This window comes from Amia ocellicauda, chromosome 7, assembly GCF_036373705.1.
Source record: "Amia ocellicauda isolate fAmiCal2 chromosome 7, fAmiCal2.hap1, whole genome shotgun sequence".
Taxonomy (NCBI): domain Eukaryota; kingdom Metazoa; phylum Chordata; class Actinopteri; order Amiiformes; family Amiidae; genus Amia; species Amia ocellicauda.
In genome coordinates, this window is record NC_089856.1 from 35182700 (window position 1) to 35195815 (window position 13116).

General features: G+C 37.3%; 1 protein-coding gene across 1 annotated transcript; it reads left to right on the forward strand.

Moving 5' to 3' along the window:
- The first annotated feature begins 38 nt into the window (after positions 1 to 38).
- nmd3 (NMD3 ribosome export adaptor) lies at positions 39 to 10192 on the forward strand. Its single transcript, XM_066709371.1, has 16 exons — positions 39 to 120; positions 356 to 432; positions 531 to 665; positions 923 to 1019; positions 1202 to 1282; positions 1456 to 1584; positions 4028 to 4118; positions 4427 to 4505; positions 4785 to 4881; positions 5179 to 5296; positions 7317 to 7462; positions 7890 to 8002; positions 8175 to 8247; positions 8879 to 8985; positions 9226 to 9296; positions 9676 to 10192. The coding sequence occupies exons 2-16, from the start codon at positions 389 to 391 to the stop codon at positions 9810 to 9812; spliced, it is 1518 nt and encodes a 505-aa protein (XP_066565468.1). The 5' UTR covers positions 39 to 120; positions 356 to 388; the 3' UTR covers positions 9813 to 10192.
- Positions 10193 to 13116: the final 2924 nt, after the last annotated feature.

Below are 13116 nucleotides of genomic sequence, written 5' to 3' on the forward strand. Positions count from 1 at the left end.
TAGTACAGGCACTTTGAAGACAACTATACTAACATGAAGGGGTCTTTTCATTGTGGCGAATTGGGTACTACGTCATCAGACTGTCTTCTTACTTGTGGGAGCAACGTGGAGAGATTGAAGGCATGTGGATCAACGAATATCGCATATGATTGTGTATTTATACCATTAAAACAACTGGCATGTGTCAGTCACGTTATTAGACTTTAGAGAAATGATCCCGACCAAACGTACTGTCATTAATAACTTAACAACAGATCCTAGAGTGTAGTTCGTACCCTCGTGCATGTACAGCAATAGGACCTTACGTAGGCAATTTCTTTAATTGTAAATAACTTTTGTCTTTTATTTTATTTAGAGGTGTAGGCCTATAGAGTGAGGAGTTTAGGCGATGGAGTATATGAAAACACCCGCAGGCAACAGCCAGGGAAACATGTAAGTATATGTTTACACAAAAGTGATCATTGTTGTAGTTTAAGAAAATTAGTTGTAATAACAGTATTGCTTGTATGACTTTTTGTGTTCCCGTGTAGCCTGTGTTGTGAATGTGGGATCCCAATCGCTCCCAATCCAGCGAACATGTGTGTTGCTTGTTTGAGGACCCAGGTTGACATCACTGAAGGGATCCCTAAGCAAGTCTCAGTTCATTTTTGCAAGCAGTGTGAAAGGTATATTTTCATTGTCTTTTGCTTAGTTCACGTTTTAATGTGTTGTAAGATGTATTGTGCATGGCGTTTGTTGTGATTTAATGTAAAAAGCATTTAGAAAGGAAAGTTGATTGAGGCAGTATAATTGAATAACTGAGATTATGTGATCAGCAGTGATAGACATGAAGGTGAGGTTAGATCAATAACACTTTAAAAAGGACTATAGTACATCTGTTTCAATGTATTTTCTTTCTAATTCTGTGGTTTGTTATTCTAAGGTACTTGCAACCTCCAGGAACATGGATACAGTGTGCTTTGGAGTCCAGAGAACTTCTTGCCTTGTGTCTCAAAAAGCTGAAGGGCTCAATGAATAGGGTAAGATGAGTTAACTCTGTAAGTGCTTTAGGCTGGGTTGGCTTTTTTTCTTGTTTTAATTCAATTTACAAAGCAACTTGGAAGATTCACACGTTCACACTGAGCTAAATATGGGTGGGTTGCTCTCGTTTTTATTGTCACAGTAGCCACACGTTCGGAGATTAAAATATTTTCTTTTAAAGGTGCGCTTGATTGATGCAGGATTCCTTTGGACTGAGCCGCATTCAAAGAGAATTAAGTTGAAGCTAACGATTCAAAAAGAGGTGAGTTAAAATGTAATATAGGACATGCAATCAAAGTAAAATGATTATTGGCTTTAATGTATCCATTGTTCTGTTGCTCATAAGCCTTTTAAAACTGCTTTTATTTTGTGCGTTTTGTGATTATACAGGATCAAACTGACATTTTGCATCTTATTTTTATCCTCAATATTTAGGTCATGAATGGAGCCATTCTTCAGCAGGTGTTTGTTGTGGAGTTTGTCACTCAGTCACAAATGTGTGATGACTGTCATCGCGTTGAAGCTAAAGATTTCTGGAAGGCAGTGGTGCAAGTCAGACAGAAGGTCAGTAATCTTAAAAAAAGGTTGTGTGGGGAAAAAATGGGAAGGGGGGAATATTTGAAAAGAGTCACTGTATTATTCCATTATATAGAAAACAAACATGGAAAAAAGCATGATTCATATATGTTATAAGTATGTGGGTTTCATGCAGTCAGCTGGCTGATTGACCATCTGGAGTCATTTAGCTCTCAATCTTGGGAAATCTACCCATCACACTGACTCCCAGCAGACAGATATTCACTTCAAATATTTGCTGATTCCGAAAAAGACTAGCTAGAATGGGTTAATCTGTTTTATGCATAGCATTTTGGGTAATTGAGTCATACAGCAGAGTTTTAGGTTTAGTTCTAGGATTTTGTAAATAAGGCAATGCCAGCCACTGGATATCATATATTGTTATTTTATATTGTGTAAATCGACAGACATGGTGGCTGAACTGACATATGAGAAAATTGAGTATACATTCCAATGGGGTGCCATTCACATGTTCAAAAAGGAAAACCTTTGGTAGTTACATGTCTAAATGGGATTATTTTGATCCACCTTTTTCCATTCCTTTTTCTTAGCAGTCCATCTGCTTTCACTGGAAAATGTAATAACGGGACAGTTCTCAACATGAATTCAATTATAGCTAAGCCTGTCAAACACAAAATTTGTGCCAATTTTAGACGTGTTCCTAGAGGTTTGTCATTTTAGCTTTGATCTGCAAGTGTAAAACATAAAACCATCAACTTTTGCTCCGTTTCTTTATTGCTATCATAACATTTTATACTCTTTTTTCAGGTGGTTACACAGACATAGATTAGTTCTAGTCTTGAATTACCCTACTTAAAATAAGTGTTAATCTAGATCTATGAAACCATCTTTTTAAGTAATAAAACCATAGGAAAAAAAAATACTTGCTTTGTCTTAGTGATTTAAATACTTTCGCACAGTACTAGTGTCAGATGTGACTTTTTCTTCATATGTTTGCTACAGTGCATCCGGAAAGTATTCACAGCGCTTCACTTTTTCCACATTTTGTTATGTTACATCCTTATTCCAAAATTGATTAAATTCATTATTTTCCTCAAAATTCTACTAACAATACCCCATAATGACAACATGAAAGAAGTTTGGTTGAAATCTTTGCAAATTTATTAAAAATAAAAAAGCACATGTACATAAGTATTCACAGCCTTTGCTCAATACTTTGTTGAAGCACCTTTGGCACCAATTACAGCCTAAAGTCTTTTTGAGTATGATGCTACAAGCTTGGCACACCTATTTGTGGGCAGTTTCTCCCATTCTTCTTTGCAGGACCTCTCAAGCTCCATCAGGTTGGATGGGGAGCGTCAGTGCACAGCCATTTTCAGATCTCTCCAGAGATGTTCAATCGGGTTCAAGTCTGGCTCTGGCTGGGCCACTCAAGGACATTCACAGAATTGTCCTGTAGCCACTCCTTTGTTATCTTGGCTGTGTTCTTAGGGTCGTTGTCCTGTTGGAAGATGAACCTTCGCCCCTTTTTGCCATTCAGGCCAAAGAGTTCAATCTTTGTTTCATCAGACCACAGAATTTTGTTTTTCATGGTCTGAGAGTCCTTCAGGTGCCTTTTGGCAAACTCCAGGTGGACTGTCATGTGCCTTTTACTGAGGAGTGGCTTCTGTCTGGCCACTCTACCATACAGGCCTGATTGGTGGAGTGCTGCAGAGATGGTTGTTCTTCTGGAAGGTTCTTCTGGAAGGTTCTCTCTCCACAGAAACACGCTGGAGCTCTGTCACAGTGACCATCGGGTTCTTGGTCACCTCCCTGACTAAGACCCTTCTTCCCTGATCGCTCAGTTTGGCCTGGCAGCCAGCTCTAGGAAGAGTCCTGGTGGTTCCAAATTTCTTCCATTTACGGATGATGGAGGCCACTGTGCTCATTGGGACCTTCAATGCTGCAGACATTTTTCTGTACCCTTCCCCAGATCTGTGCCTCGATACAATCCTGTCTCGGAGGTCTACAGACAATTCCTTGGACTTCGTGGCTTGGTTCGTGCTCTGACATGCACTCTTAACTGTGGGACCTTATATAGACAGGTTTGTGCCTTTCCAAATCATGTCCAATCAACTGAATTTACCACAGGTGGACTCCAATCAAGTTGTAGAAACATCTCAAGGATGATCAGTGGAAACGGGATGCACCTGAGCTCAATTTTGAGTGTCATGGCAAAGGCTGTGAATACTTATGTACATGTGCTTTTTTTGTTTTCTATTTTTAATACATTTGCAAAGATTTCAAACAAACTTCTTCCACATTGTCATTATGGGGTATTGTTTGTAGAATTTTGAGGAAAATAATGAATTTTATCAATTTTGGAATAAGGCTGTAACAACAAAATGTGGAAAAAGTGAAGCGCTGTGAAAACTTTCTGGATGCACTGTATACCTAAGTGGTTTGAAATTGTACTAATCTTTTTTTAAAGACTGTTCATAAGAAGACATTCTTCTACCTGGAGCAGCTGATTCTGAAACACAAATTGCATCAGAATTCACTTCGCATTAAGGAAATCCATGGTATGTTAATAAGCTGAAGTTAAACGAATTTGTTGTTTTTGTTTCAATAAATTGTTTTGCATGAATGACACCAGATTTGTTGAACATTTGTATATTGTTTTAAAACTTAAAGGTTTTAGAATGTTTTCCTTTGTTTACATTTTTAGTATGGCTTTACAGGGTTGAAATTATGAAAGATCTTGACAATCTGTTTCAGCTCTTAATATGGTTTACATTACTGTGTTGCTTTCCTTTTTTTAAGCAATGTAATGGTTCTCATCACATACTATGATAATGACAACCTGTGTGTCTGATTACTTTCTTCACAGATGGAATTGATTTCTACTATGGTACAAAGCAACATGCCCAAAAAATGATGGATTTCCTGCAGTGCACAGTCCCATGCAGGTAAATGGGTGAAAAAGTTCATTGTTTAATAAGCACTTCTTTCTCCTTTTAAAAAGAACCATATTGGGTTTGTGTTTGCCCCTATTACTATGGTCCCTGATATTTTCTAGTTGTGGTATCAGGCATTTAACTTGAAATAGTTCCACAAAATTTTACAGATAATTTTAATGGTTCGCTTTTGTCAGCATGCACAACATGTGCATACTGCAGCTGTTGCTCATTAGACAGTGAATAGACAATTGATTGATTTCCTTTTTATTCCTTTGTTTTTGTTTAAAGGTCTAAAGCATCCCAACGATTGATATCCCATGATATTCATTCTAACACGTTTAACTACAAAAGTACCTTCTCTGTGGAAATTGTACCAGTCTGTAAGGTACACCTGCATTATTTCTTTTAAGAATACCTTTAAAACATGACTGCATGAGAAAAACATTGCATTGAAAATATCTAAATTTAAAACTTGCATATGTTTACAATACAGACCCATGCATTTTTTGAATACATCATCTGCTTTTGTTGTCTAATCTAGTCCTGATGTCAGCTCAGGCTTCTGATTGTAATTAGTTAAATTGCTTAGTACTTTAATTTTGCAAGGCTGTGGTTGACGCACAGCGGGGAAGGCAGAGATGTTGTCTGGTGGTAATCAAGCAGCTGGCTTCTGCCCCTCCAGGATAACATCGTGTGTCTGTCACCTCGTCTGGCCCAGGCGCTTGGAAACATGGGCCAAATCTGTGTGTGCATCAGGGTGACCAGCACCATTCACCTCATCGACCCCAACACACTGCAAAGTAAGTCACCAATGTGGGAGCTATAATTTGACCAAACGGTTCATAAATCACTAAAGGCAGCGTACAGTTTGTTCTATTTAGCTGAATCATCTCTTTCATTTGCTGTACTACCCTACTGTCTATTATTATTTTTATTATTTTTGTTTTAATAAAACCTCTTCTCTGTTGACAAAAAACTGAGCACATTTTGAAATCTCTTAACACTAGAAGCGCCGACATTTTGAATTACCTTCAAGCGCCATAGCCAGTCATTGAAACCGATATGTCTTTGTAACAGCTGCAATATGACAATCAAAGGCAAACCATCGTATAAAACCAACTTCAAATCCAACATTTACATAGCACAAATGTATTTAAATTGAAATATGATCATAAAACTTTAATATTATTGCTATAAATAACAACACACTTTTTTTCTAAAGGCACACACTGCAGTCAAAACATGAATAACTATATAGCCTACAATAAGCAAAAAGCTCAAAAACAGCATACAATAAGAGAATGAAACATATATAAACATAAATATTGGAATAATGCTCAAAAGCAATATTTTATATTTCACAAATAACTATTGCATTTATCAAAACATAATTGAACCCTAAAGTAAACATTTTCAACAGTGTAAACTTTGTTTTAAACATACACTGCTTGTACTTCAAGAAACAATTTACTATATATTTAGCCTGCGTACCTGACAGCTTGTACAGTCCACACAGGACACGTTTCTGCACTTTCCCTGCATAAGCTCGTCCCTCAAACTGTATTTTGAAAGCCTTCACCAGGTCAACTATTTTTCTCCAAGAATATATAGCATCGCAATAAATGGTCCTCCGCTGATAATCTCTGTGAATCAATATTTTGCATGCGATGTGTCTGCGCTATTGCACTCTGTACTATGTGCAGTAGCAATTGCATATTGATCAGTAGAGTAAAAGCACTCTGTGCCATTAGGACCTGGCGTTTCACTTACAATGTTTTCACAGCACTGGCACAAACTGGTATGGTGTTCACTGATGCCCCTGAATCAGTCATGTTCATATACACGGCATGTCCAAAATGCACTCTCTTCAATCTCTGTTTCCAATCCATGTTTATTTGCGGGTAATCACTGTATCCACTCAATCTGACTACAATGTAAGAAAACACCTGTAATGCTGTACAATGCGTAAGTTTTTCAAGCACATGAAAGACTGTAGACAGGTAGAAATCGCCACTTGAGTGCCAGACTGACTGTATTGTAAAGGGAAGGCAGGATTATGTGTTATTTTTGAGATATTATGTATTTAAATGACCAGTCAAAATAACCCGATTTTGGCTATTCTAGGTAAATGTGTTTATAACTTATATATTTTCGAGTTTATCCAGCTAAAATGCCGTAGGCATGTTTAATACATACATTAAGGAAAGTCAAGAACGGGTATGCGCAGTGTATTTAGGAACACAGAGTAATTCAAATTTTAATAACCAAATCGGTCAAATTGACTGGCTTGGCACTTCTAGTGTTAAGGGACCTTTGGGTCAGTATAAAAGACTGTTCAGTATACAGTCCTATACATCTGTGGGAATAAACTTTTGTGTGAACTTAAGTACTCTCTTTACAAGGTTGTGGTTTGTAAGGCATGTTCGTTTAAGTAATGTACCGCAGTTTTTGTTCCTGTGTCATAACTGCAATTTAACTTTTCATATTGCTAGCACATGCCCTGCTGCAGCTCTATATTTAACAATGGAATTGACACACATGTACAGTATTAGCTGGAAAAATATTTATTCCAGCCATATCTGGTCCCAGTCATGCAAAGCGTGCCTTTTATAATCTCTTCTCCTGACGTTTTTAAGATTTGACACATGTTTTATATTAATTATACTTTTCCAAGAAGTTGAAAGGCTGTTTTGACTTCCCCTTTGGGCAAGTCAGTGAATTTCTATTTCTGTAAAAGGAGTGAGATTATTTTGGGGTATTTTATTTTTTCTTTATTATTGTTATTTTGAAATTAATTTTGCCATTTTATTCTGCGCCTAGTTGCCGAGGTTGATGGAAGCACCTATTGGCGATACCCGTTCAGCAGTCTGTGCAGTCCGCGGCAGCTGGAGGAGTTTATTGTGATGGATATAGAAATCATCAGAGATCGCAAGCAGGGAGCTGGAGCTGGCATGAGATCTAACAAAGTAATTTTTTTTCCCTCCATCAGCTTGGAAATGCATCTTTGAACTCTGAAAAGGTTGCAGACTGCAATGCTCTTAACTGCAGCCATAACCAACTTTGCAAATTATGTTGAGCGCCCCTCAGTGGATTTGTTGGGTAATTTCAGTCTGAGTGGCATGAGGAAAAAGGAACCAGGTTGCCATGCTCATACTTGTTTTCTCCAGTCACACCTCAGTTGAGAGCACAATCTATCTTGGTAAAACACAGAACAAATCAATGTTTAATGTGATTCTGTTAGGGAAAGAACTGATAAAATGTGGCAAGTACACACATTCATGTCTATACTGTGCAACATGAGCCGAGACGAAAAAGCTACAAAGCCACTGTAGTGTACTTTGGTTACATATTTGAGTTAGATGGTTCTGAAGGACCTCTCTCTTTCAATCGCAGCACACTCTGGCAGAAGTGTGGGTGCAGAAGACCTCTGAGATGAACACAAACCAGCAGTACCACTGCTGGACCTATCTGGGACACTTGCTCAACCATGGAGACCTTGTTCTGGGGTAGGTATCTGCTCAAGCTGTGTGGGGAAAACAACATATTTAAGCCACTACAAGAAAATGACATATTTGTAGCGTTGCGTTCAGCTCGTTGCTTGAAGCCGTTTTGTTAAGATATTGTCTGAAATGTTGAATTATTACAAGTACAAACTTTCTGATTTTCAATTCTTTTAAGGTTTGATCTTGCAAATGCCAACGTTAATGACGAATTTGTCAACAAGATGAACCCTCATCATGTACCTGATGTGGTAAGTTTAAGATTGTTTTGGTTCTGGTATTCTTTTTCTTTTAATATTCTGAAAAAAGTGCAAATGCGTGTAAAGTTTTTAATTACACATGGTTGCAGATTTATTTTTAGGTTTTAGGGTTTTACTTTCATGTATGTGACGCTGCAAAACACAAGTTACCCATCTGTTAAGGTCTTATTTGTAAGCCGATGCTGTCCTCTTGTGGACTTTTACAGCCATTGACACTATTCAGACATTGACTGTTCTCACAGTCTACAGAGAACGCTTTGAAGAGTGTAGCACCATATATGGCCTGTTTAACAAAACAAGCACAAACATCATTGTTCATATTGTGGATGTAGTTATTAAAGTTTAAATGCAAAACAGATTTGTCAGTTTGGCTTGAAATACGGCAAATCAATATTTTTTACACTGGAGTGTGTCTCTGACTCTACAGCATAAGATTAAAGTAGTACACTGAAACCCTGTATGGATCTATTAGTTTTAATTGTGCTGTTATCAAGACTTAATGAAATTGGTAATATTAACTTTCTCCTGCACAAGTTATTTGCAGAGCTGTTTATCACCAGTTCTTGATATGATGTGAAAATAAAGGTAGAATGGAAATAAGTTTTAGTTTTTTTCACCTAAGGTGCTAATTAAGAAGAGCTATGACAGAAACAGGCGTCAAAAGCGGAGAAACTGGAAGCTGAAAGAAATGGATAAGGATCGTGAGGGCATGGACACCGATGATGAGAGGTCTGTCAATTAGTGTCTCCTAGATTTAGTATCCTCTAATTTTCCTACTCTATTTATTTGGGTCACTGAGGTCATGAGTATTCTCACTTCTGTGAAAGCTATGCAGGTGTTTGCTTGAAGGTTGTGATACTTTGCTTTGTGCAAGTCTCCTCTTAGAAAAATGTATTTATTTTTATATGACTTGTTAACCTGTTGCTTTTACTGTATGTATAATAATTAAAGAGGCTGTTTTTAATTCAGACAATACCAGGACTTTCTGGAAGACCTTGAAGAAGATGAAGCTCTTAGAAAGAACATCAACATTTTCCGAGGTAAGCAGAGGCATTCCACGAATTATGTTTTTTTTACCAAAACTTCCACATCCCCCAAAAATCCCAAATCATTCACCACTTTATATGACATGTAAACAGCAAAAACATTTATTTTAGCTACTAGCAACTAAACAAGATGGGCTGATTGACCTGCTTTGTGATTGCAAGGTTTAGGTTCTCCAAACATTTAGCAAATAGAGGAGGGTAATAAAAAGCAAGTATAGCAGAGTTTATATAAACCTTGTCTGTATGTTAGTGGTTTGCATCAACAAAGTGTCTGCCCCGCATAATGTGAATCAGCGCTGTGGATAACAGTCAAAGAATGTCCGTGCATTCAGCAGTTGTATTTGATGGAGAATTACTAACATTTGTTTTCCAGATGCGTCTAAAATCCCAGTGGAAAGTGACACGGATGATGACGGCGCTCCGAGGATCTCACTGATGGAGATGCTGGAGGACCTGAAGATCTCTGAAGACGCTACTGGTGCAGAGGGCACGGACATGATGACAGAATAAATTTGGATAATAAGTTTTATAATGGTTTCTTATAGCAGGTTTAATCTTCTTAATTGCTTCCAAAGGTGTGAGACTGTGCTCTGAATCGGCACTGTAGGCTGATTGAGAAATACAGCATTATACTAACATAGTTCACTGTATTTCTAGAAGGATTTGGAGATTGTACCTTCTCATGTCCAAATTAAGTTCAGGAAAAAAATATCTTTAAGCTTTCCTTAATTAACAGGGGACTATGCCAAGCACTATTAACAGAAAGATGAATAATAAAAAAAAACCTAAAACTAAGATATCGCTGCCATTATTGACCATTAAATTGCATTTTGAAGTTTTTGTAGATTTTGAAATAACTGTAAATCATTTAAATAAACATGCTTAAACTATGTAAATATCTGTGGCTATTTTTATCAATTTTGCTGTCGATAGCAAAAGATAATTTGTTATCACAGATTTCCAATATGTCTGTGGTAATTACACAGGCTGCAGAAGTCCTTTGTGTATCTGCAAATTGAATTTTGAGGGGTTATTCTTAAAGGAGATGCTTCCTGATGTGAACAGCACATGCATGTGGCTAGAAATGTAGAAAATACATTTCCCTTGATATACATTTTTATCACTGCCATGTATTTTTAAACTATTTATTCATGCTTTTAATACGAACAGCCTCTAGTATAAAAACATTTTCAGAAGTGCAAAATGTTCTGTACACACAAGGGCAAGAAATTCCTGTGAGAATTAAGTATATTCCGATCGCTATTCTCACCATCTAAATAATTTGATGTGAGATGGTATTTGGGATACAGTGTGCTTTACCATCCAGGAGGTGGCAGCAGTGCAGCAGATATTTGTGGACTTGTTTGTTGTGGCTGGAACTTAATAGAAAACCACCCGTATGTTTCGTAATAGAGGTGTGTTTTCTGTCTTGCAAAGACATTAGAAGCATGAACAGGTAAAATAAAACTCCATTTAATGTGATTTATCATTAATCCTATCTATGTCATTCCCTTTGTTTAACAATAGATTCCATGTCACAGATACATGTATTTATCATGAATTTATACAAAAAAAAAAAAAAAAAAAAATATATATATATATATATATATATATTGCTTTTTCATTCAGACATAAAATCTATGGAATATTTTTCATATAGAATTGGGCCTTGCAAATATGCACATATATTAATACATACTTGAACCACACTAAGTCAAGGGAAAATGTTGTGGCTGATGTATGGTACCGCAATATGGTACACAAAAGACATTTTATCTTGAGCCACTGAGTTGAAAAATTGGTTTATCTTCAGCCTTGGATTTATTTGAGCTCTAGCAATTAATCAATTCAAATGACTGTGTTTTAAGACTGTGGGGAAAGGTAGATTGCCCTGATAGTAGTTCGAATCACTGATTAACATAATTGCTTTTACTAGGAGGAATCATAAGGTAATTTATTTTGATATCAACTATTTTAAACCTTTGGATGGTGAGAACTGGGGAATCTCTGAAACCTCTCACTGTTGAAATTCAGAAGATCGAGTTGCAACAGTGTTTCTTAACCTTAATTTAAGAAAAAGGAAAACCTACGATTCTATGGCAGAAATTCAATCTGATCGGGTAAAGAAACAAGATCTACTTGGGAAAGTTGTAGAGTCCTTTAGATGCCACTGCTGAATGAGTTACAGCAGTTCTTTCATTACTTGTGCAGTCAATAGTTTCTGTAATATGTATTGGGGAATGAACAATAGGTAGTATCTTGATGGACAAGTTAAAATATATATTTTTTTAATATTCACATTGGAAGATGTACAGAATTATTGAGTATTTTTAGTGTATGGTATCAGTATAACTATTGCTTTCACTTTAATTTTCATTGGAGAGTGAATCCTACCCTAATAATAACAATATTCAGAAATGTATTAACTTCTCAGTTTTCTACTTGATAATTAAAACATCTGTACATTTTCTTCTGTAAATAAATTAAGCAGTAGCCTGGAATAGATTTATTGACATTGCCCACAGCTAGAAAAATAAATTATATTTGTCAGTAGAATTCCTTTAATAAATAACTTTCACACAACTGATGGTGTTATGAACAAGTCACAAGCAATAGTTTCTATGTCAGTGGACTTGATAACAACTAATGAGCTGATTTAAAAAAAGCAGTATTTGACATTAGTTAAGATATACATCGATTGTTTACGTGGTTATTTGGTTAGCTAAGATATATATATATATATATATATATATACACACTCACCTAAAGGATTATTAGGAACACCATACTAATACTGTGTTTGACCCCCTTTCGCCTTCAGAACTGCCTTAATTCTACGTGGCATTGATTCAACAAGGTGCTGAAAGCATTCTTTAGAAATGTTGGCCCATATTGATAGGATAGCATCTTGCAGTTGATGGAGATTTGTGGGATGCACATCCAGGGCACGAAGCTCCCGTTCCACCACATCCCAAAGATGCTCTATTGGGTTGAGATCTGGTGACTGTGGGGGCCAGTTTAGTACAGTGAACTCATTGTCATGTTCAAGAAACCAATTTGAAATGATTTGACCTTTGTGACATGGTGCATTATCCTGCTGGAAGTAGCCATCAGAGGATGGGTACATGGTGGTCATAAAGGGATGGACATGGTCAGAAACAATGCTCAGGTAGGCCGTGGCATTTAAACGATGCCCATTTGGCACTAAGGGGCCTAAAGTGTGCCAAGAAAACATCCCCCACACCATTACACCACCACCACCAGCCTGCACAGTGGTAACAAGGCATGATGGATCCATTTTCTCATTCTGTTTACGCCAAATTCTGACTACCATCTGAATGTCTCAACAGAAATCGAGACTCATCAGACCAGGCAACATTTTTCCAGTCTTCAACTGTCCAATTTTGGTGAGCTTGTGCAAATTGTAGCCTCTTTTTCCTATTTGTAGTGGAGATGAGTGGTACCCGGTGGGGTCTTCTGCTGTTGTAGCCCATCCGCCTCAAGGTTGTACGTGTTGTGGCTTCACAAATGCTTTGCTGCATACCTTGGTTGTAACGAGTGGTTATTTCAGTCAAAGTTGCTCTTCTATCAGCTTGAATCAGTCGGCCCATTCTCCTCTGACCTCTAGCATCAACAAGGCATTTTCGCCCACAGGACTGCCGCATACTGGATGTTTTTCCTTTTTCACACCATTCTTTGTAAACCCTAGAAATGGTTGTGCGTGAAAATCCCAGTAACTGAGCAGATTGTGAAATACTCAGACCGGCCCGTCTGGCACCAACAACCATGCCACGCTCAAAATTGCTTAAATCAC